This window comes from Hypanus sabinus, chromosome 26 (genome assembly GCF_030144855.1).
Source record: "Hypanus sabinus isolate sHypSab1 chromosome 26, sHypSab1.hap1, whole genome shotgun sequence".
In the NCBI taxonomy this organism is placed as follows: Eukaryota; Metazoa; Chordata; class Chondrichthyes; order Myliobatiformes; family Dasyatidae; genus Hypanus; species Hypanus sabinus.
Window position 1 is genome coordinate 18,059,477 of NC_082731.1, and position 24,011 is coordinate 18,083,487.

The 24,011-nt window shown below is 57.6% G+C and overlaps 1 protein-coding gene across 6 annotated transcripts in view; it reads left to right on the plus strand.

The window, feature by feature from the left end:
• LOC132381850 (TERF1-interacting nuclear factor 2-like) overlaps positions 1-23,779 on the plus strand; it is a 35,928-nt gene extending 12,149 nt beyond the window's left edge. The window contains exons 7-11 of one of the 6 annotated variants that reach the window (XR_009508133.1): positions 11,731-11,965; positions 14,164-14,302; positions 16,104-16,183; positions 19,526-19,627; positions 23,205-23,779. Coding sequence is in view for 5 of the 6 variants with exons in the window: in XM_059951486.1 (XP_059807469.1) it covers positions 11,731-11,965; positions 16,104-16,183; positions 16,788-16,882; positions 19,526-19,627; positions 23,205-23,222 (530 nt within the window). In the remaining variant the exon portion in view is untranslated. Of the gene's footprint in view, positions 1-11,730; positions 11,966-14,163; positions 14,303-16,103; positions 16,184-16,787; positions 16,883-19,525; positions 19,628-23,204 lie in introns of those variants that run through there. The other 5 variants (XM_059951488.1, XM_059951486.1, XM_059951487.1 and 2 more) reach the window with 5 other exon arrangements.
• Positions 23,780-24,011: the final 232 nt, after the last annotated feature.

The window sequence follows — 24,011 nt, forward strand, 5'->3', positions numbered from 1 at the left end:
GTCTGACTGTGAGATGGGTGGGTGTTCCAACACCGGGGGGGGGGGGGGACCGTGGAGTGTAGTGGGAAGGTCTGACTGTGAGATGGACGGGTGTTCCATCACTGGGGGGGGCCGGGGAGTGTAGTGGGAAGTTCTGACTGTGAGACGGACGGGTTTTCCAACACCGGGGGTGGAGCCGTGGAGTGTAGTGGGACGGTCTGACTGTGAGATGGGCGGGTGTTCCAAAACTGGGTGGGTGGGGGGCCGTGGAGTGTAGTGGGAAGGTCTGACTGTGAGACGGACGGGTGTTCCATCAATGGGGGGGGGCCGTGGAGTGTAGTGGGAAGGTCTGACTGTGAGACGGACGGGTGTTCCATCACCGGGGGGGGGGCCGTGGAGTGTAGTGGGAAGGTCTGACTGTGAGACGGGCGGGTGTTCCAACACCGGGGGGGGGGGGGGCCGTGGTGTGTAGTGGGAAGGTCTGACTGTGAGACGGGTGGGTGTTCCATCACTGGTGGGGTGGTCCGTGGAATGTAGTGGGAAAGTGTGACTGTGAGACGGGCAGGTGTTCCAACACCAGGTGGGGGGCCGTGGACTGTAGTGGGAAGGTCTGACTGTGAGACGGGCGGGTGTTCCATCACTGGGGGGGTGGTCCGTGGAGTGTAGTGGGAAAGTCTGACTGTGAGACGGGCAGGTGTTCCAACACCGGGTGGGGGGCCGTGGAGTGTAGTGGGAAGGTCTGACTGTAAGACGGGCGGGTGTTCCAACACCGGGTGGGGGGGGGCCGTGGAGTGTAGTGGGAAGGTCTGACTGTGAGATGGGTGGGTATTCCATCACCGGGGGAGTGGTCCGTGGAGTGTAGTGGGAAGGTCTGACTGTGAGACGGGTGGGTGTTCCATCACTGGGGGGGTGGTCCGTGGAGTGTAGTGGGAAGGTCTGACTGTGAGACGGGCAGGTGTTCCAACACCGGGTGGGGGGCCGTGGAGTGTAGTGGGAATGTCTGACTGTGAGACGGGTGGGTGTTCCATCACTGGGGGGGTCTAGCTGTGGAGTGTAGTGGGAAGGTCTGACTGTGAGATGGGTGGGTGTTCCATCACTGGGGGGGTGGTCCGTGGAGTGTAGTGGGAAGGTCTGACTGTGAGACGGGTGGGTGTTCCAACACCGGGGGGGTGGTCCGTGGAGTGTAGTGGGAAGGTCTGACTGTGAGACGGGTGGGTATTCCAACACCGGGGGGGGGGGGGGGGGTGGAGTGTAGTGGGAAGGTCTGACTGTGAGACGTGTGGGTGTTCCATCACCGGGGGGGTGGTCCGTGGAGTGTAGTGGGAAGGTCTGACTGTGAGACGGGCAGGTGTTCCAACACCGGGGGGGGGGGGGGCCGTGGTGTGTAGTGGGAAGGTCTGACTGTGAGACGGGTGGGTGTTCCATCACTGGGGGGGTGGTCCGTGGAGTGTAGTGGGAAAGTCTGACTGTGAGACGGGCGGGTGTTCCAACACCGGGTGGGGGGGGGCCGTGGAGTGTAGTGGGAAGGTCTGACTGTGAGATGGGTGGGTATTCCATCACCGGGGGAGTGGTCCGTGGAGTGTAGTGGGAAGGTCTGACTGTGAGACGGGTGGGTGTTCCATCACTGGGGGGGTGGTCCGTGGAGTGTAGTGGGAAGGTCTGACTGTGAGACGGGCAGGTGTTCCAACACCGGGTGGGGGGCCGTGGAGTGTAGTGGGAATGTCTGACTGTGAGACGGGTGGGTGTTCCATCACTGGGGGGGTGTAGCTGTGGAGTGTAGTGGGAAGGTCTGACTGTGAGACGGGTGGGTGTTCCATCACTGGGGGGGTGGAGCCGTGGAGTGTAGTGGGAAGGTCTGACTGTGAGATGGGTGGGTGTTCCCTCACCGGGGAGGTGGTCTGTGGAGTGTAGTGGGAAGGTCAGACTGTGAGACGGGTGGGTGTTCCATCACTGGGGGGGTGGTCCGTGGAGTGTAGTGGGAAGGTCTGACTGTGAGACGGGCAGGTGTTCCAACACCGGGTGGGGGGCCGTGGAGTGTACTGGGAAGGTCTGACTGTAAGACGGGCGGGTGTTCCAACACCGGGGGGGGGGGCCATGGAGTGTAGTGGGAAGGTCTGACTGTGAGACGGACGGGTGTTCCAACACCGGGGGGGGGTGGTCCGTGGAGTGTAGTGGGAAGGTCTGACTGTGAGATGGGTGGGTGTTCCATCACCGGGGGGGTGGTCCGTAGAGTGTAGTGGGAAGGTCTGACTGTGAGATGGGGGGTGTTCCGTCACCGGAGGGGTGGTCCGTGGAGTGTAGTGGGAAGGTCTGACTGTGAGACGGGCAGGTGTTCCAACACCAGGTGGGGGGCCGTGGAGTGTAGTGGGAAGGTCTGACTGTGAGACGGGTGGGTGTTCCATCACCGGGGGGGTGGTCCGTGGAGTGTAGTGGAGTCTGACTGTGCGACGGGTGGGTGTTCCAACACCGGGGGGGGGGGGGGTGGAGTGTAGTGGGAAGGTCTGACTGTGAGACGGGCGGGTGTTCCAACACCGGGGGGGGGGGGGCCGTGGTGTGTAGTGGGAAGGTCTGACTGTGAGACGGGTGGGTGTTCCATCACTGGGGGGGTGGTCCGTGGAGTGTAGTGGGATGGTCTGACTGTGAGATGGGCGGGTGTTCCAATACTGGGTGGGTGGGGGGCCGTCGAGTGTAGTGGGAAGGTCTGACTGTGAGACGGACGGGTGTTCCAACACCGGGTGTGGAGCCGTGGGGTGTAGTGGGACGGTCTGACTGTGAGACGGGCGGGTGTTCCAACACTGGGGGGGGGGGGCCGTGTAGTGGGAAGGTCTGACTGTGAGACGGGAGGGTGTTCCAACACCGGGGGGAGCCTTGGAGTGTTGTGGGAAGGTCTGACTGTGAGACGGGCGGGTGTTCCATCAACGGGGGGGGCCATGGAGTGTAGTGGGAAGGTCTGACTATGAGACGGACGGGTGTTCCATCACCGGGGGGGGACGGGGACCGTGGAGTGTAGTGGGAAGGTCTGACTGTGAGACGGACGGGTGTTCCATCACCGGGGGGGTGGTCCGTGGAATGTAGTGGGAAGGTCTGACTGTGAGACGGGCATGTGTTCCAACACCGGGTGGGGGGCCGTGGAGTGTAGTGGGAAGGTCTGACTGTAAGACGGGCGGGTGTTCCAACACCGGGAGGGGGGCCGTGGAGTGTAGTGGGAAGGTCTGACTGTGAGACGGACGGGTGTTCCAACACCGGGGGGGCGGACAGTGGAGTGTAGTGGGAAGATCTATGAGGCGGGCGGGTGTTCCAACACTGGGGGGGGGGGGTTCGTGGAGTGTAGTGGGAAGGTCTGACTGTGAGATGGCGGGTGTACCAACACCGGGAGGGGGTCCGTGGAGTGTAATGGGAAGGTCTGACTGTGAGACGGGCAGGTGTTCCAACACCGGGGGGGGGGGGGACCGTGGAGTGTAGTGGGAAGGTCTGTGAGGCGGGCGGGTTTCCAACACCGGGGGGGGGTCCGTGGAGTGTATTGGGAAGGTCTGACTGTGAGGCGGCGGGTGTTCCAACACCGGGAGCGGGTCCGTGGAGTGTAGTGGGAAGGTCTGACTGTGAGACGGACGGGTGTTCCAACACTGGGGGGGGGGACAGTGGAGTGCAGTGGGAAGGTCTGTGAGGCGGGCGGGTGTTCCAATACCAGGAGGGGGCTGTGGAGTGTAGTGGGAAGGTCTGACTATGAGATGGACGGGTGCTCCATCACTGGGGGGGGCCGTGGAGTGTAGTGGGAAGGTCTGACTGTGAGATGGGTGGGTGTTCCATCACCGGGGGGGTGGTCCGTGGAGTGTAGTGGGAAGGTCTGACTGTGAGACGGGTGGGTGTTCCATCACCGGGGGGGGGGGGGGGCCGTGGAGTGTAGTGGGAAGGTCTGACTGTGAGACGGGCGGGTGTTCCAACACCGGGGGGAGCCATGTAGTGTAGTGGGATGGTCTGACTGTGAGATGGGCGGGTGTTCCAATACTGGGTGGGTGGGGGGCCGTGGAGTGTTGTGGGAAGGTCTGACTGTGAGACGGGCGGGTGTTCCAACACCGGGGGGAGCCTTGGAGTGTTGTGGGAAGGTCTGACTGTGAGACGGGCGGGTGTTCCATCAACGGGGGGGGCCATGGAGTGTAGTGGGAAGGTCTGACTGTGAGACGGGCGGGTGTTCCATCACCGGGGGGGTGGTCCGTGGAATGTAGTGGGAAGGTCTGACTGTGAGACGGGCATGTGTTCCAACACCGGGTGGGGGGCCGTGGAGTGTAATGGGAAGGTCTGACTGTAAGACGGGCGGGTGTTCCAACACCGGGTGGGGGGCCGTGGAGTGTAGTGGGAAGGTCTGACTGTGAGACGGACGGGTGTTCCAACACCGGGGGGGCGGACAGTGGAGTGTAGTGGGAAGATCTGTGAGGCGGGCGGGTGTTCCAACACTGGGGGCGGGGGGTCCGTGGAGTGTAGTGGGAAGGTCTGACTGTGAGATGGCGGGTGTACCAACACCGGGAGGGGGTCCGTGGAGTGTAATGGGAAGGTCTGACTGTGAGACGGGCAGGTGTTCCAACACCGGGTGGGTGGACATGGAGTGTAGTGGGAAGGTCTGACTGTGAGATGGGCGGGTGTTCCAACACTGGGGTGGGCCGTGGAGTGTAGTGGGAAGGTCTGACTGTGAGACGGGAGGGTGTTCCAACACTGGGGGGAGCCGTGGAGTGTAGTGGGAAGGTCTGACTGTGAGACGGGCGGGTGTTCCAATACTGGGTGGGTGGGGGGCCGTGGAGTGTAGTGGGAAGGTCAGACTGTGAGACGGGTGGGTGTTCCAACACCGGGGGGGGGGGGGGGGGGGTGCCGTGGAGTGTAGTGGGAAGGTCTGACTATGAGACGGACGGGTGTTCCATCACCGGGGGGGTGGTCCGTGGAGTGTAGTGGGAAGGTCAGACTGTGAGACGGGCGGGTGTACCAACACCGGGAGCGGGTCCGTGGAGTTTAGTGGGAAGGTCTGACTGTGAGACGGGCGAGTGTTCCATCACTGGGGGGGGGCCGTGGAGTGTAGTGGGAAGGTCTGTGAGGTGGGCGGGTGTTCCAACACCAGGGGGGGGGACAGTGGAGTGTAGTGGGAAGGTCTGTGAGGCGGGCGGGTGTTCCAACACCGGGGAGGGGGGGGTCCGTGGAGTGTATTGGGAAGGTCTGACTGTGAGGTGGCGGGTGTTACAACACCGGGAGCAGGTCCGTGGAGTGTAGTGGGAAGGTCTGACTGTGAGACGGACGGGTGTTCCAACACTGGGGGGGGGACAGTGGAGTGTAGTGGGAAGGTCTGTGAGGCGGGCGGGTGTTCCAACACCAGGAGGGGGCTGTGGAGTGTAGTGGGAAGGTCTGACTATGAGATGGACGGGTGTTCCATCACTGGGGGGGGCCGTGGAGTGTAGTGGGAAGGTCTGACTGTGAGATGGGTGGGTGTTCCATCACCGGGGGGGTGGTCCGTGCAGTGTAGTGGGAAGGTCTGACTGTGAGACGGGTGGGTGTTCCAGCACTGGGGGGGGCCGTGGAGTGTAGTGGGAAGGTCTGACTGTGAGACGGGCGAGTGTTCCATCACTGGGGGGGGCCGTGGAGTGTAGTGGGAAGGTCTGTGAGGCGGGCGGGTGTTCCAACACCGGGGGGGGGGACAGTGGAGTGTAGTGGGAAGGTCTGTGAGGCGGGCGGGTGTTCCAACACCGGGGGGGGGTCCGTGGAGTGTATTGGGAAGGTCTGACTGTGAGGCGGCGGGTGTTCCAACACCGGGAGCGGGTCCGTGGAGTGTAGTGGGAAGGTCTGACTGTGAGACGGACGGGTGTTCCAACACTGGGGGGGGGGACAGTGGAGTGTAGTGGGAAGGTTTGTGAGGCGGGCGGGTGTTCCAATACCAGGAGGGGGCTGTGGAGTGTAGTGGGAAGGTCTGACTATGAGATGGACGGGTGCTCCATCACTGGGGGGGGCCGTGGAGTGTAGTGGGAAGGTCTGACTGTGAGATGGGTGGGTGTTCCATCACCGGGGGGGTGGTCCGTGGAGTGTAGTGGGAAGGTCTGACTGTGAGACGGGTGGGTGTTCCATCACCGGGGGGGTGGTCCGTGGTGTTTAGTGGGAAGGTCTGATTGTGAGACGGATGGGTGTTCCATCACCGGGGGGGGGGGGGGGGGCCGTGGAGTGTAGTGGGAAGGTCTGACTGTGAGACGGGCGGGTGTTCCAACACCGGGGGGGGGGGCCGTGGTGTGTAGTGGGAAGGTCTGACTGTGAGACGGGAGGGTGTTCCAACACCGGGGGGAGCCTTGGAGTGTTGTGGGAAGGTCTGACTGTGAGACGGGCGGGTGTTCCAACACCGGGGGGAGCCTTGGAGTGTAGTGGGATGGTCTGACTGTGAGATGGGCGGGTGTTCCAATACTGGGTGGGTGGGGGGCCGTGGAGTGTAGTGGGAAGGTCTGACTGTGAGACGGGAGGGTGTTCCAACACCGGGGGGAGCCTTGGAGTGTTGTGGGAAGGTCTGACTGTGAGACGGGCGGGTGTTCCATCAACGGGGGGGGCCATGGAGTGTAGTGGGAAGGTCTGACTGTGAGACGGGCGGGTGTTCCATCACTGGGGGGGTGGTCCGTGGAGTGTAGTGGGAAGGTCTGACTGTGAGACGGACGGGTGTTCCATCACCGGGGGGGTGGTCCGTGGAATGTAGTGGGAAGGTCTGACTGTGAGACGGGCATGTGTTCCAACACCGGGTGGGGGGCCGTGGAGTGTAATGGGAAGGTCTGACTGTAAGACGGGCGGGTGTTCCAACACCGGGTGGGGGGCCGTGGAGTGTAGTGGGAAGGTCTGACTGTGAGACGGGCGGGTGTTCCAACACCGGGGGGAGCCTTGGAGTGTAGTGGGATGGTCTGACTGTGAGATGGGCGGGTGTTCCAATACTGGGTGGGTGGGGGGCCGTGGAGTGTAGTGGGAAGGTCTGACTGTGAGACGGGAGGGTGTTCCAACACCGGGGGGAGCCTTGGAGTGTTGTGGGAAGGTCTGACTGTGAGACGGGCGGGTGTTCCATCAACGGGGGGGGCCATGGAGTGTAGTGGGAAGGTCTGACTGTGAGACGGGCGGGTGTTCCAACACTGGGGGGGTGGTCCGTGGAGTGTAGTGGGAAGGTCTGACTGTGAGACGGACGGGTGTTCCATCACCGGGGGGGTGGTCCGTGGAATGTAGTGGGAAGGTCTGACTGTGAGACGGGCATGTGTTCCAACACCGGGTGGGGGGCCGTGGAGTGTAATGGGAAGGTCTGACTGTAAGACGGGCGGGTGTTCCAACACCGGGTGGGGGGCCGTGGAGTGTAGTGGGAAGGTCTGACTGTGAGACGGACGGGTGTTCCAACACCGGGGGGGGGGCCGTGGTGTGTAGTGGGAAGGTCTGACTGTGAGACGGGAGGGTGTTCCAACACCGGGGGGAGCCTTGGAGTGTAGTGGGAAGATCTGTGAGGCGGGCGGGTGTTCCAACACTGGGGGGGGGGGGGTCCGTGGAGTGTAGTGGGAAGGTCTGACTGTGAGACGGACGGGTGTTCCAACACTGGGGGGGGGACAGTGGAGTGTAGTGGGAAGGTCTGTGAGGCGGGCGGGTATTCCAATACCAGGAGGGGGCTGTGGAGTGTAGTGGGAAGGTCTGACTATGAGATGGACGCGTTTTCCATCACTGGGGGGGGCCGTGGAGTGTAGTGGGAAGGTCTGACTGTGAGATGGGTGGGTGTTCCATCACCGGGGGGGTGGTCCGTGGAGTGTAGTGGGAAGGTCTGACTGTGAGACGGGTGGGTGTTCCAACACTGGGGGGGGCCGTGGAGTGTAGTGGGAAGGTCTGACTGTGAGACGGGCGAGTGTTCCATCACTGGGGGGGGGCCGTGGAGTGTAGTGGGAAGGTCTGACTGTGAGACGGGCGTGTGTTCCAACACCGGGGGGGGGGGGGGACCGCGGAGTGTAGTGGGAAGGTCTGACTGTGAGACGGGTGGGTGTTCCATCACTGGGGGGGTGGTCCGTGGAGTGTAGTGGGAAGGTCAGACTGTGAGATGGGCGGGTGTTCCAATACTGGGTGGGTGGGGGGCCGTGGAGTGTAGTGGGAAGGTCTGACTATGAGATGGACGGGTGTTCCGTGGAGTGTAGTGGGAAGGTCTGTGAGACAGACGGGTGTTCCATCACCGGGGGGGTGGTCCGTGGAGTGTAGTGGGAAGGTCTGACTGTGAGACAGGCATGTGTTCCAACACCGGGTGGGGGGCCGTGGAGTGTAGTGGGAAGGTCTGACTGTAAGACGGGCGGGTGTTCCAACACCGGGTGGGGGGCCGTGGAGTGTAGTGGGAAGGTCTGATTGTGAGACGGACGGGTGTTCCAACACTGGGGGGGGCCGTGGAGTGTAGTGGGAAGGTCTGACTGTGAGACGGGTGGGTGTTCCAACACCGGGGGGTGGCCGTGGAGTGTAGTGGGAAGGTCTGACTGTGAGACGGGTGGGTGTTCCAACACCGGGGTGGTGGCCGTGGAGTGTAGTGGGAAGGTCTGACTGTGAGACGGGCGGGTGTTCCAACACCGGGGGTGGGGGGCCGTGGTGTGTAGTGGGAAGGTCTGACTGTGAGATGGGTGGGTGTTCCAACACCGGGGGGGGGGGGGGGGGACCGTCGAGTGTAGTGGGAAGGTCTGACTGTGAGATGGGTGGGTGTTCCAACACCGGGGGGGGGGGGGGGACCGTGGAGTGTAGTGGGAAGGTCTGACTATGAGACGGACGGGTGTTCCATGACTGGGGGGGGCCGTGGAGTGTAGTGGGAAGGTCTGACTGTGAGACGGACGGGTGTTCCATCACTGGGGGGGCCGTGGAGTACAGTGGGAAGGTCTGACTATGAGACGGACGGGTGTTCCATCACCGGGGGGGTGGTCCGTGGAGTGTAGTGGGAAGGTCTGACTGTGAGATGGGCGGGTGTTCCAATACTGGGTGGGTGGGGGGCCGTGGAGTGTAGTGGGAAGGTCTGACTGTGAGACGGACGGGTGTTCCAACACCGGGGGGGGGGGGGGGGGCTGTGTAGTGGGAAGGTCTGACTGTGAGACGGGAGGGTGTTCCAACACCGGGGGGAGCCTTGGAGTGTTGTGGGAAGGTCTGACTGTGAGACGGGCGCGTGTTCCATCAACGGGGGGGGGCCGTGGAGTGTAGTGGGAAGGTCTGACTGTGAGACGGGCGGGTGTTCCAACACCAGGAGGGGGCACTGGAGAGTAGTGGGAAGGTCTGACTATGAGACGGATGGGTGTTCCATCACTGGGGGGGGGCTGTGGAGTCTAGTGGGAAGGTCTGACTGTGAGACGGACGGGTGGTCCAACACTGGGGGGGGCCGTGGAGTGTAGTGGGAAGGTCTGACTGTGAGACGGGTGGGTGTTCCAACACTAGGGGGGGCCGTGGAGTGTAGTGGGAAGGTCTGACTGTGAGACGGGCGAGTGTTCCATCACTGGGGGGGGCCGTGGAGTGTAGTGGGAAGGTCTGACTGTGAGACGGGTGGGTGTTCCATCACCGGGGGGGTGGTCCGTGGAGTGTAGTGGGAAGGTCTGACTGTGAGACAGGTGGGTGTTCCAACACCAGTGGGGGGGGGGGGTGGAGTGTAGTGGGAAGGTCTGACTGTGAGACGTGTGGGTGTTCCATCACCGGGGGGGTGGTCCGTGGAGTGTAGTGGGAAGGTCTGACTGTGAGACGGGTGGGTGTTCCATCACCGGGGGGGTGGTCCGTGGTGTGTAGTGGGAAGGTCTGACTGTGAGACGGGCGGGTGTTCCAACACCAGGTGGGGGGCCATGGAGTGTAGTGGGAAGGTCTGACTGTGAGACGGATGGGTGTTCCAACACCGGGGGGGGGGGCCGTGGTGTGTAGTGGGAAGGTCTGACTGTGAGACGGGTGGGTGTTCCATCACTGGGGGGGTGGTCCGTGGAGTGTAGTGCGAAAGTCTGACTGTGAGACGGGCAGGTGTTCCAACACCGGGTGGGGGGCCGTGGAGTGTAGTGGGAAGGTCTGACTGTAAGATGGGCGGGTGTTCCAACACCGGGTGGGGGGGGGCCGTGGAGTGTAGTGGGAAGGTCTGACTGTGAGATGGGTGGGTATTCCATCACCGGGGGAGTGGTCCTTGGAGTGTAGTGGGAAGGTCTGACTGTGAGACGGGTGGGTGTTCCATCACTGGGGGGGGTGGTCCGTGGAGTGTAGTGGGAAGGTCTGACTGTGAGACGGGCAGGTGTTCCAACACCGGGTGGGGGGCCGTGGAGTGTAGTGGGAATGTCTGACTGTGAGACGGGTGGGTGTTCCATCACTGGGGGGGTGTAGCTGTGGAGTGTAGTGGGAAGGTCTGACTGTGAGACGGGTGGGTGTTCCAACACCGGGGGGGGGGCCATGGAGTGTAGTGGGAAGGTCTGACTGTGAGACGGACGGGTGTTCCAACACCAGGGGGGTGGTCCGTGGAGTGTAGTGCGAAGGTCTGACTGTGAGATGGGTGGGTGGTCCGTGGAGTGTAGTGGGAAGGTCTGACTGTGAGATGTGCGGGTGTTCCAATACTGGGTGGGTGGGGGGCCATGGAGTGTAGTGGGAAGGTCTGACTGTGAGACGGGTGTGTGTTCCAACACCGGGGGGGGGGGGGCCATGGAGTGTAGTGGGAAGGTCTGACTGTGAGACGGACGGGTGTTCCAACACCGGGGGGGTGGTCCGTGGAGTGTAGTGCGAAGGTCTGACTGTGAGATGGGTGGGTGTTCCATCACCGGGGGGGTGGTCCGTGGAGTGTAGTGGGAAGGTCTGACTGTGAGATGGGTGGGTGTTCCAATACTGGGTGGGTGGGGCGCCATGGAGTGTAGTGGGAAGGTCTGACTGTGAGACGCAAGGGTGTTCCAACACTGGGGGGGGGGGACAGTGGAGTGTAGTGGGAAGGTCTGTGAGGCAGGCGGGTGTTCCAACACCGGGGGGGGGGGGGGTCCGTGGAGTGTAGTGGGAAGGTCTGACTGTGAGACGGCGGGTGTTCCAACACCGGGGGGTGGGGGGGGGCTGGCCTCTGATCTGCCGACCTCCGAGATCTCATTGGTTTGTAACGGTCACGTGTACTGAGAGAGAGAAAAGCTTGTCTTGCACACTGTTCACACAGATCAGATGATTAAACACTGCAGCGAGGTAGAGCAAGGTAAGACGATGCAGAATAAAGTGTAAAAACTTACGGGGTAAACGATAAGGTGTAAGATGATAATGAGGTGGATTGAGAGGCCAAGATCCAACTCGTCCTACTGTGGAGCAATTTAATTGTGTTCCAACAGTGGGATGAAGCTGCCGTTGATCCTGCCGGTACGTGCTTTCTTTCTGCCCGATGGGACCGAGGGGGGTCTTTGATTACCCTGCCAGCTTTATCGAGGCACTGAGAAGTGTAGACAGCCCGTGGAGGGGCAGCTGGTTTCCACGGTGCGCTCGGCTGTGTCTCAGCTCTCTGCAGTTCCTTGCAGCCATGGGCAGAGTGTTTGCTGTCGCACCTGGCTCTCATGCCTCCCGATAGAATTGATGGTGCATCGAGAAAAGTTGATGAGGGTCGATGCTGACAGGTTGATTTTGTGTAGCCCAGTCAGCCAGTTCCCTCTCAATGTCCCGCCAGGGCTATGGGTCTGTGTCTGGGGCTCGGGAGCATGGGGAGGGGAGCATGAATCTCCCCAGGACAGTGGAGTTAATCAGGTTTACCCTCACACCTGTTCATTCCCCTTCCAGGAACCCCCCTTGTGTTGGATCCCAGCCCGCCTGGGAAGGGAGCCGACAGCCCAGAGGGAGGTGAGGTGGAGGCAGGAGGGGGAGTGGTAGATGGCCACCTCCCACGACCGCAGATGCCCTGCCGGCGGACACCAGGCAAGAAGATGAAGAGTAGGAGATCGCTGAGGGGGCGGAGGGGCCGGTCTGCCTTGCCCCCTCCCAGCCGGAGACAGTACCCACGGGCCACAAAGAAAGAGTGAGTTCCTTCCCCCACTCCCAAACGCACAGAGAGGGTGACTGGTGTCACAGAGTCACACAGGCCCTATACCTACCCGAGCCTGCATTTGGCCCACATCCCTGTCAACCCTTGCTGTCTATGTACTTGTCTAAAGGTTATAACTGTCCCCACCTCTCCCACATCCTCCGTGTGAAAAACTTGCCCGTCAAATCCCCTTTTAATTCACTTTAAACCCCTCTTGCTCTGGACCCTCCTATCCTGGAGGAAAACACAGTGGCCGTCCATCTTACCTCACCCCTGATGATTTTATTAACCTCTGTAAGATCAGCTGTCAGCCTCCTCCACTCCAGGGAAAACAGTCCCAGTCCCAGTCTGTTCAGCCTCTCCATTCCTGGCAACGTCCTTATTAACCTCTTCTGCCATCCTTCCTCCAGCAGGGAGACCAGGAACTGTGTGCAGTACTGTGACTGAGCTCTCATCGGTCCCATCTCCTGCACTCCGTGCCTGACCGCTGAAGGCCAGTGTGCCAAACGCCTTCATCACCCATCTGTGTCACCGCCTTCAGGGAACCGTGTCCCTGTCCAACAACATTCCCTGGGATCGGGAACTCGTTCACTTCTCCAGACTTTGCAAACTGGCTGGCAATGTTCGTATTGTAAACATCCCAACAAAAAAAAATCTGAGGCCGTTCGGCCCACATGTCCTGCTATCTGTGTTGCACCTCAGCTGATGGTCCAACCCTCTGCCCCGTTTTCCTGCCCTGGAGACTTGCAACCTGCTCGTCCCCATCTGTTGGAATGAGAGTCAGGAGTTTAATCTGGATGAGTGTGAGGAGGTGCACTTTGGGGGCGAAAGAGGAAAGTATGCAGTAAACGGCAGGGTCCTTAAGGCACCGAGTCCACAGAAAGTAGATGGAGTTGTGAAGAGGGATTATGGAATGCCTGTCTCCTCAGCTGGGTCCTTGAGTGTAGGAATCAGGAAGTCATGCTGCAGTTGTCAAACTTGGAGAGCGACAAGCAGTTCTGGTCTCGCCATCGCAGCAAGGTGCAGGGGAGTTTCACCCGGATTGGAGGGGACGTGTTTTCCCGGCGCACCAGAGGCTGAGGGGGATACCTGACCTGACCGGATATCTAAAGATTAGCTTTCTTTGTCTGATGTACCTGGAAATATACAGTGAAATGTGTCAACTTGTGTCAAATTATATCAGAGGGAATTGCACTGGGCAGACCTTTGCCATGCTTCCAGTGCCAGCGCAGCAGGCCCACAACTCGCTAACTTCAGCCTGGAACGTGGGAGAAAACCAGATGTGTGGAGGAAACGAGAGAAAGATCAAACTGTACGGGAAATGCTGGGGATGAACCCCGATCTTACAGCCGGCGCAGTGAAAGCATTGCACTGGCTGCCATACTTCTGTCCTGTCCACAGGAAAGTAAACCTCCGGCTGTGCTGGGATTTGAACCCTCGCCTGGAGCACAAATACGGTGTCCTAGACCACTCGGCGTAAAACGACGAGGCACCCAGGGGTAGACAGTCTTTCCCCCAGGGTGGAAATGCTAAATACTGTGGGTCATGGGTTTAAGGAGGGAGGGGGAAAGTTTAGACAGAGAGCAGTGGGTGCCAGGGACCATGGTGGGGGCAGATGCAGGGCTTTTAGACAGGCTCATGGAATAGTGGGCTTCGGATCAGGTGCAAGAAAGAATTGAGCAGTGTGACTGTTGTTGCAGACATGAAAGGCTGAGGGGACGTTCCCAAGCTGAACTTCTCTCCCCAATTCCCCTCCATGTCCAGAACTCACCAACGTGACTTTCCTTGGGGTTGGGGGGGGGGGGGAGGGAGAGAGAGAGAGAATTCCAGGGATTCTGCTCCCCACAACCCCCTCCCCCAAGGTAAAGACAAGGAACTTTTCCCCATCTCTGTCCAGAACCCTTGTTTTGAGATGGTGAAGTGGGGGGGGGAGGTGGAGTGTAAATCATCATTCCCACGTCGAGCCCCCGGTTGGGGTTTTATCCAGTCCAAGTGTGGCCTAAGAAGGGTTTCGATACAGCTGCAACACGATTCTCAAACTCGATACCCCAAGTGTGCCTCCCGCCTTCTCGGCCACTCCACCCGGCTCTCGGCTCCCACCTCTGCCCCTCGTATTCGACATTTCGACCTTGGGGAGAAAGGCGGACCCTCTACCCTGTCTGGCCTCTCGTAATCAGATAAATCTCTTTCAGGCGTCCACCGCTCCAGAAAACAAACCTTATAGCTCGTCCCTTCGAGTCCAGGCAGCACCCTGGGGAACCTCTTCTGCACCCTCTCCACACCTTCGCTGTAACGAGGCCAACACAGCTGTACACAACGTACCAAGTGCAGGCGAGCCAGTGCTTTATTCAGCTGCAATGTGACTTCCCGACTCTCATACTGCCCCCCCCCACCCCCCATCCTCTCTATGTCAGTGCTAATGCGTGTCGTGAAATTTGTTGTTTTGCAGGAGCAGTGAAAGATATTAAAATTACAATAAGGAGAATAGTGCAAAGTAGTGAGGCTGTTCATGGACACTCAGAAATTCGGCGGTATTACGAAAACACTGAGTGTGGGTCTGAATCACCTCCTCCCCTAGAGGCATGAACCCCACCCTAGTCTCCCCACCTCAGGCTTCTGTACCTGAATCACCCCCTCCCCCAGAAACATGAACCCCACCCTGATCTCCCCACCTCAGGCTTCTGTGCCTGAATCACCCCCTCCCCCAGAAACATGAACCCCACCCTGAACTCCCCACCTCAGGCTTCTGTACCTGAATCACCCCCTCCCCCAGAGGTGTGAACCCCACCCTGATCTCCCCACCTCAGGCTTCTGTGCCTGAATCACCCCCTCCCCCAGAGGCATGAACCCCACCCTGATCTCCCCACCTCAGGCTTCTGTGCCTGAATCACCCCCTCCCCCAGAAACATGAACCCCACCCTGATCTCCCCACCTCAGGCTTCTGTGCCTGAATCACCCCCTCCCCCAGAGGCATGAACCCCACCCTGATCTCCCCACCTCAGGCTTCTGTGCCTGAATCACCCCCTCCCCCAGAGGTGTGAACCCCACCCTGATCTCCCCACCTCAGGCTTCTGTGCCTGAATCACCCCCTCCCCCAGAGGCATGAACCCCACCCTGAACTCCCCACCTCAGGCTTCTGTACCTGAATCACCCCCTCCCCCAGAGGTGTGAACCTCACCCTGATCTCCCCACCTCAGGCTTCTGTGCCTGAATCACCCCCTCCCCCAGAGGCATGAACCCCACCCTGAACTCCCCACCTCAGGCTTCTGTACCTGAATCACCCCCTCCCCCAGAGGTGTGAACCCCACCCTAGTCTCCCCACCTCAGGCTTCTGTGCCTGAATCATCCCCTCCCCCAGAAACATGAACCCCACCCTGAACTCCCCACCTCAGGCTTCTGTACCTGAATCACCCCCTCCCCCAGAGGTGTGAACCCCACCCTGATCTCCCCACCTCAGGCTTCTGTGCCTGAATCACCCCCTCCCCCAGAGGCATGAACCCCACCCTGAACTCCCCACCTCAGGCTTCTGTGCCTGAATCACCCCCTCCCCCAGAGGCATGAACCCCACCCTGAACTCCCCACCTCAGGCTTCTGTACCTGAATCACCCCCTCCCCCAGAGGTGTGAACCCCACCCTAGTCTCCCCACCTCAGGCTTCTGTGCCTGAATCATCCCCTCCCCCAGAAACATGAACCCCACCCTGAACTCCCCACCTCAGGCTTCTGTACCTGAATCACCCCCTCCCCCAGAGGTGTGAACCCCACCCTGATCTCCCCACCTCAGGCTTCTGTGCCTGAATCACCCCCTCCCCCAGAGGCATGAACCCCACCCTGATCTCCCCACCTCAGGCTTCTGTATCTGAATCACCCCCTCCCCCAGAGGCATGAACCCCACCTTGATCTCCCCACCTCAGGCTTCTGTGCCTGAATCACCCCCTCCCCCAGAGGCATGAACCCCACCCTGATCTCCCCACCTCAGGCTTCTGTGCCTGAATCACCCCCTCCCCCAGAGGCATGAACCCCACCTTGAACTCCCCACCTCAGGCTTCTGTGCCTGAATCACCCCCTCCCCCAGAGGCGTGAACCCCACCCTTGTCTCTCCTGCTCGGACTGACCCATCACTGTCTGGTGCAGGAACAAAGAGTCGGGATGCGGATGTCTGAGCCGGCTAGATGTACCGGAGATCGGGGACGAGCCAGACACCGAGTTCAGAGGTAATGACCACCCCCCACGCAGACAGTGGCGCAGTGGCTCCTGGATGGGTTGGGTGGGCTGGAGCGGTATGCAGGAGCTCCGGGAATGAGACACAATCTCACTGTGACAGGTGTGAGATCCTGAGGGTGATGGGGAGAGGCTGACAGAATGTTCTTTTCCCTGAGGGCAGGGCGAGTTCAGAACTGGAGGGGGGCACACTCAGAGCATGAGGGGGCATCTGGTTGTTGGAGGTGGGGAAGGATTCACTGGGGGGGGGGGCAGATAATCTCGAGAATTTCTCTCCCCCAGAGAACTGGGGGTGTCAGGTAACTGAACTTTTGCAGGGGTGCGTGGTGGAATATGACAGAGAACTAGGGGAGGAAGGGGTTTGGAATCTGGGAGAGACAGGATGGGGGAGATGAGACCAGCTGTGCACCTGTAGTGGAGAAGTGGTGGGTGAGGATAGAGGGGGGAGATCGAACTGACCTTGGCCTCTGGAGGGTAGATGGGGAGGGGAAGGGGAAAGATCGGCCTGGCTGTGATCTCCGAGAGGGAAGGAGACGGTGGGGGAAGGCAGAGGGGAGACAACTCCCAGTCATGACCTGTTTATGCCCCTCCCCGCAGGGCCAGAAGAGGAGGAGAGCTGCAAGAAGATGGAAGTGGTCTCGGACTCCGAGGATGAGGACAGTGATCTGCTCACCACCTCCCTCCGGGGCAAGGTGAGGGGTTTGTTTACCACCCCCACCCCCCACCCCCCCAATCATCCTGACCCTATGGTGAGAGTAGAGCAGGGCTGCGAGGAGAACCCTGGGGGGGCAGCAGGGGAGTCCCACTGATCTGCCAGGGTGCTGGAGGTCAGTGCAGTGGGGCTTCCTGCCAGTGGGTCTCCGTGCTGAGGTCAGTGGGCTGTGTCCAGCCATGCTCGGAGCGCGGTTAGAGGCACGCTAGACGATGCTGGAGATCCGGGTTCAATCCCCACCTCTGGTGTGGGCGTGGGGGGGTGAGAGAGAGAGGGAGAGGGAGATTGATTAGCTCAGTCCTTCCCATGTCCCGAGACAAATGTGTCAGTGGCTGAATCTGCTGGGAGTTGCCAGTGTGTGGGTGAGAGAGAGAATGTAGGAATGTTGGGGTGGGGTGCAGATGATGGGGTGGTCCACACAGACTGTGTGGGCCACAAGGACCTGTAAACACCGGGGGGAGAGCAGACTGACCTCAGACTCGTAGAGGGGACGTGGCTTTTGGGGTTGCAGAGGTGGGAAGGGGAAAGAGAGAGATCAGCCCAGCCGTGATTTCATAGAAGAAAGGAGGCATTGGGGGGAGGGCAGAGGGGGTTGACACCGAGAAATTTTCCATCGATAGAAGCAAAGACATTGAGGGGGAAGGAGATGAGATGAAAGGTTAGGGCGGAAGAACTTCCATTAGGGAGGGGTAGGGCAGGGGAGGGAGGGAGAACTTCCATTAGGGAGGGGTAGGGCAGGGGAGGGCGGAAGAACTTCCATTAGGGAGGGGTAGGATGGGGAGGGAGGAAGAACTTCCATTAGGGAGGGGTAGGGCAGGGGAGGGCGGAAGAACTTCCATTAGGGAGGGGTAGGATGGGGAGGGAGGGAGAACTTCCATTAGGGAGGGGTAGGGCAGGGGAGGGAGGGAGAATTTCCATTAGGGAGGGGTAGGATGGGGAGGGAGGGAGAACTTCCATTAGGGAGGGGTAGGGCAGGGGAGGGAGGGAGAACTTCCATTAGGGAGGGGTAGGGGAGGGAGGGAGAATTTCCATTAGGGAGGGGTAGGGCAGGGGAGGGAGGGAGAATTTCCATTAGGGAGGGGTAGGGCAGGGGAGGGAGGGAGAATTTCCATTAGGGAGGGGTAGGATGGGGAGAGGAGAACTTCCATTAGGGAGGGGTAGGGCAGGGGAGGGAGGGAGAACTTCCATCAGCCAAGATACCCCCCAGTGGTTGCCTGGCAGGGCTGTTTTGGTACATAAGGAGGGGCTGCAGGTTTGGGACTGGGGTTGGGGTTGTGACTTTCATTGGTGGCAGGGGAGTGGGGGGGAGGACAGAGCCACTGGCCGATTACTCGAAGAAAAGCTCACCGGAGTGTAGAGCAGAGAAAGTGGCCATTGGGTCCATGATCCCAGAAGCTGATCCCGTTTACTAGCACGTGGGCCCCCTAGCCTTCCACACCCTGGAGATGCGAGATTTTGTTCAGCTGCTTCCTCAACTTTGTGAGAGTCTGCTTCCATCACCTCCTTGGGCAGCACGTCCCCCTCCTCCAGCTCCCACCCACTGCAAACAATCCCCCTACACCTCCCACCCCTCGTCCCAAAGCTGTGTCCTGCGATACCTATGCCACGGGGAAACCTTTCTCACCATCTCTCCACTCTATGCCTCGTCTATCGGGTCCGTCGTCAGCCTCCGCTGTTCCAGGGCAAACAGTCCCGGCCTGCCCAGCCTCTCCCTGTAACTGGAGCCGTCCGGTGTCCTTGGGACCCCCTCTCCAGGGCTGGACTGTGGTGACCGGGATAGCACACAGCGTGGTCTAACTAACCTCAGTTGGAGTTGTATTACAGCTGATCTGAGTTAGGGTTGCTGCTTTAGCGGGGGGGGGGGGGGGCTTCTGGAGGAGTCAGCAGTGGGGAGGGGGAGGTGTGTGTTTTGCTGATCGACCCCCTCCCCGTAGAGAGTGCTGAGGTGATTCAACTCGGAGACGTAATGCATGGAAGAACTCGGCACCTGTGGAGGCAGGAGGTGTGGGTCAACGATTCGAGTTGGGAATGGGAGGGAAGGGGACGGGTTGATAAGTCTGCAGCAGTTTGGAGGGATCTTGGACAAGAGGCTGCGGAGCCAGATTGGAGAAGGGATGAAGGACAGGTGGTGGAGGGAGGAAGTGGGAGAAGAGCCAGATGGGGAGGGGATGATGGACAGTTGTGGGAGGGGGTGGGACAAGGGGCTGACGGATGGTGGGCATGGAATCAGGTGAGGGACTAGGACGCTGAGGACGTGAGTGATTTCACTCCCTCATGAGGCATTCACTAAAACAGAGGTTACCTTCTCTCAGAGGGGTGATGAATTCCTGGAATATTCTCTCCCATGGAGTCTGCGAGGCTATTTAAAGAGGAAGTGAAAAATCAGTGAGAACTTGGGGGACTGTAGATTGGGACCTGAGTAGAAAGGGATACAAGATCGGGGACAGTTCAAAGATCTGGAGGTATTGAATGGTAGGATAGGATAGAGGGGTTGAATGGCTCTTCTCATTCCCCCCACCCTCTTTGTGCCCTGAGGTCTCTGTTACAGCTGGATATGGTACTGATCTTGACACACACTGACTTCCTCTCTCCTTCCCCACCACCCCCCACTGCCACTGCCCAGAGACCCCTGCGACTCTACCAGAGGACCAAGCACAACACACTGATCCCCACTCTGCTCGAGCACCTTGGCCCCCCAGCCGTGCCCCCCCCGGATGGGCTGCCGGTGAGTCTTTCTCTCGCACCGGGCTGGGGAGTCGGTTAGGGAGGGACCGGGTGTTGGGGGGAGACGCTGGGTTAAGAGTGGGACTGGGGTATGTAGGAGGTCAGGGTTAGTTTGGTCTATAAAGGCAAATGTCCTATCTCTCTCTTTTGTAGTCTTACAGTTGCAGGAGTGAGTTTGTGAACCCTTTGCACTTAACCTGGTTTTCTGCGTTAATTACTCATAAACGGATCTGATCTTCATCTAAGTCACAATAATAGACAAACACAATCTGCCTGAACTAACAGCACACAAACAATTGTACTTGTCATCAGTACTGAGTACATTGTTTAAACAATCACAGTCTAGGTTCAAAGGTGTACGTGAAGCTGTGGGGTAATGCCTTCTACGACAGCTATTTTGGAGTCCGGTGTTCCAATCAATGAGATGAGACTGGAAGTGTGATTGTGGATCGTGGAGGTGCCCTCATCAGTCAACAGTAAGAGAAATTCTCTACAAATGGAGGAAATTCAGTACTGTTGCTACTCTCCCCAGGGGAGGGCATCCTGCGAAGATCACACCGAGAGCACAACATGCAATACTGAGGGAGGTGAAAAGAATCCAATGGTATCAGCAAAAGACCAGCAGAAATCTCTCGACCTTGCTAAAAGTCCCGGTTCAGTGTGTTCACTGAACAAGAATGATGTTCATGGAAGGACACCACAGCTGTCTTTTAAAAAAAAAACACTGCGGCACGTCTCAAGTTTGCAAAAGACCACCTGGATGATCCACAATGCTTCTGGGTCAATTTTCTGTGGATAGATGTGACAGAAGTTGAACCTTTTGGCAGAAATGCATACTTCTATGTTTGAAGGGAAAAAAGAGCACTGTACACCAACACCAATACCCCATCCCAGCTGGGAGACATGATGGAAGGAGCATCATGGTTTGGGGCTGATTTGCTGCCTCGGGGCCTGCATATCTCGCAATCATTGAGGGAATAATGAATTCAAAATTGTATCAAGACACTTTACAGGAGAATGTCGGGGTAGCAGTCCGTCACCTGAAGCTTAATGGAAGTTGGATGATGCGACAAGACAATGATCTGAAACACGAGAGTAAATCAGTAACAGAATGGTTTAAAAAGATGAAAATTTGTGTTTTGGAATGGCCAAGTCACAGTCCAATTGAGATGTGGCATGACCTGAAGAGGGCTGTTCATGCAAGGTGTCCCAGAAATACTGATGAACTGAAACAGTTTTGATGGAGGAATGGTCTAACATTCCTCCTCGCTGTTGTGCAAGTCTGATCGGCAGCTACAGGAAACGTTTGGTGGGGGTTATTGCTGCTAAAGGAGATTCTACCAGTTATGAAATACAGAGGTTCACGTACTTTTTTCAGCCTGGACTGTGAATGATTAAACAATGTGTTCAATAAAGACATGAAAAGTACAATAGTTCTTGTGTTACTAGTTTAGGCAAGTTGTTTGTAAAGTCTATTATTTTAACTTAGATGAAGATCAGACCACACTTTATGAGCAATTAATGCAGAAAAACAGGTAATTGCAAATGGTGCACAAACTTTTTCATACAACTGTTTCTGTAAGATCCCTTCTCATTCTTTTGAACTCCAGCAGGCAACTCGATCTCACCAGGTGAACCGCCTCCAAAACCAGTATCTTTTCTTCAGTAAGGGAGTTCTCAGGTAGAATTATTGAGCTGAGCTTGTAAATGACCCACATATTTAATGATTGCCTTATCTCCAACCTTGCCTGTGGTGATAAACCAGGGTTTTCTACCTTGTAATGTTCCGCAGCTTATTAGGATTGGTGGATGTGCCTAATTTGGCCATGACAGAAGTGGCAAGCGGTAGGTGAGGAGGGTTACGGTGGATCAGAAAGGGTTGGTTTTGCTGAAAGGACACGCACATACACACCCATACATCTGTTGTCTTGGGAGGTGTCGGCTCTAATGTGACAGTCTCACTTTCTACATCAGGACATTCTTTTAGTACAAGGGACATGGTAATGAGAGGTTAACATTTATGGTGAGAAAACAGCCAACATAATCAGAGCACCCCCACCCATCCCCGATATTGGCCCGTCCTCCTGCTTCCACTGGACAGAAGATACAAAATCCCAAATAGGTTCAAGGACGTTTTCTACCCCACCCATAAAAGCTATTGAAACGTCCCCTAGTACGATAAAATTGACTTGACCTTGTCATGACTCTTGCATCTAATTGTTTGCCTGCACTGCAGTTTCTCTAACTGTAACACTTTATTCTGCACTGTTAGAGCTTTCCCCTTGTACAACCTTGGTGCACAGATGTGGTAAAATGATTAGCTTGGGGGCCGTGCAGAACCAGTTTTTCACTGTGCCTTGGTTTATGTGACAATAATGAACCAATGTACTGATTTCATATTCAGTACAAGGAACATGGAGGTGAGAGGTTATCATTTTCACAGCAGTTAAACCAGGACAGAATTTGCCTACTGGCTGGCAGGGGTTATAGAACAGAGAGACTTGGGGTGACAGGTACTTACTATAGGTGTGTAGCGGAGAGTGTGGTATGGAAACACCAATGGATTTGGCCCAGTCCATCTCAGGTAAAACCCTCCCAACCATTGAGCACATCTACATGAAACAATGTCATAGGAAAGCAGCAACCATCATCAGAAACCCCCACCACCCAGGCCATGCTCTCCTCTCACTGCTGCCGTCAGGTAGAAGGTACAAGATCCCCAGCACTCGCCCCTCCAGGTTCCGGAGGAGTTACTACCCCTCAACCATCAGGCTCTTGAACAAAAGGGGATAACTACACCCACTTGCCCCATCACTGAGATGTTCCCACAACCAATAAATCTCACTTTCAAGGAACCTATCTCTTATGTCTCGTTATTTATTTACATTTTCATTTGCAGAGTTTGTTGTCATCTGCACTCCGGTTGATCTTTCATTGATCCTGTTAGTTACTACTCGATAGGTTTGCTGACTATGCTCGCAGGAGAAAGATTCTCAGGGTTGTATATCTGTACTTTGATATTATCTTTGAATGTGGTTCCCTGAATGTGACAAGTTGTTGTCGTCACGTGTGAACAGACAGGATGGATTTATAGTTGCATCACAGGTACGTAGACAGGGTGGTTGGAGGACGCTGGCCTGCGTTCACAGCTATGAGTGCAGGAACTGGGACATCGCAATACAACTGCATAAGTCTCTGGTGAGACCGCACCTGGGGCACTGTCTACAGTTCTGGGCGCCCAGCTATCGGAAATGTGATTAAGCTGGAGGGTGTAGTAAAGGTTCACAAAAACTTTGCTGGGATTGTGGGGCTTAAGTTATGAGGCGAGTCTGGACAGGCTGGGACTGTTTTCCCTGGAGTGAAGGAGGCTGAGGGGTAACATTGCAGCTTATAAAAACCATGAGGTGCCTAGATAAGGTGGAAAAGTTGCATTCGCTATCACTGAGAGCGTTGTGGAAACACCTAGATTGTACTCCAGCCACTCAGTACATCACAGTATGAAGGTGGTCACTTTCCATGATGGACGACCCAGACTCTAGGCTCCCGGGCTCATCTTGTACCTTTCTCCTCTCTTTCAGAACCCAGGAGTGAGCTGATGGTGTGCAGGCTCTCCCTGCACCTTGACCCTGGACATGGGCTCCTGCCTTCTGATTCCTGAGCTGCTGACATGAGAGACAGTATTACGTGGGGATGGACAGGTGTTCACGTCTCTGCTGCCCAGATGCTCCCCCAGGCACTGGATGGACCTTTGGCTGAGCTTCTCTGCAAAGTCCCCCCAATCCTTAGGAAGAACCCTCTCTCTTTCACCTTCAAGCTGACCATCGCTGAGGCCTGTACTGGGCCTAGCTTATGACAAGCAAAATAGGGTGGTGATGGTGGGGGTTGCTGTCATCCTGGAGGGGAAGGTGTTGTCCCTGAGGTTTCACATGACCGCTGGGAGGTGAGATCTGGGTTGTGCTGGGTGTTGGGGAGCTGGTGTGTGTCATGACTCTGCATCTCGAGTCTCACTCCACCCCTCTTGTACAATAAATGTTCCTGCTTATTGAGGAGGCAGCAGTCTCGTGAGCGTGCCGTTTCTAGGCAAAGGTGGGGAAAGAACTGAGATGAAGACGGTGATGTCGACGGGCAGTGCTGAATAAAGTCAGGACCTCAGTCTGTTTGACTCAGTTTTACTGTGCACAGTTACATAGCACAGAAAGCCCCACTTTCTGTGCCAATAAATGTCTAGCTAGTCTCAAATCGCTTTGTTCCACTGGGTTATCCATGGCCTGTCAAAAAAAACATTGTGATTGTCCCTGCCTATACCTCCTCTGGCACTTCATTCCACACACCCATCCCCCCTGTGTGGAAGACAGTCTCCATTAAAAATTTCCCCTCTCCTTAAA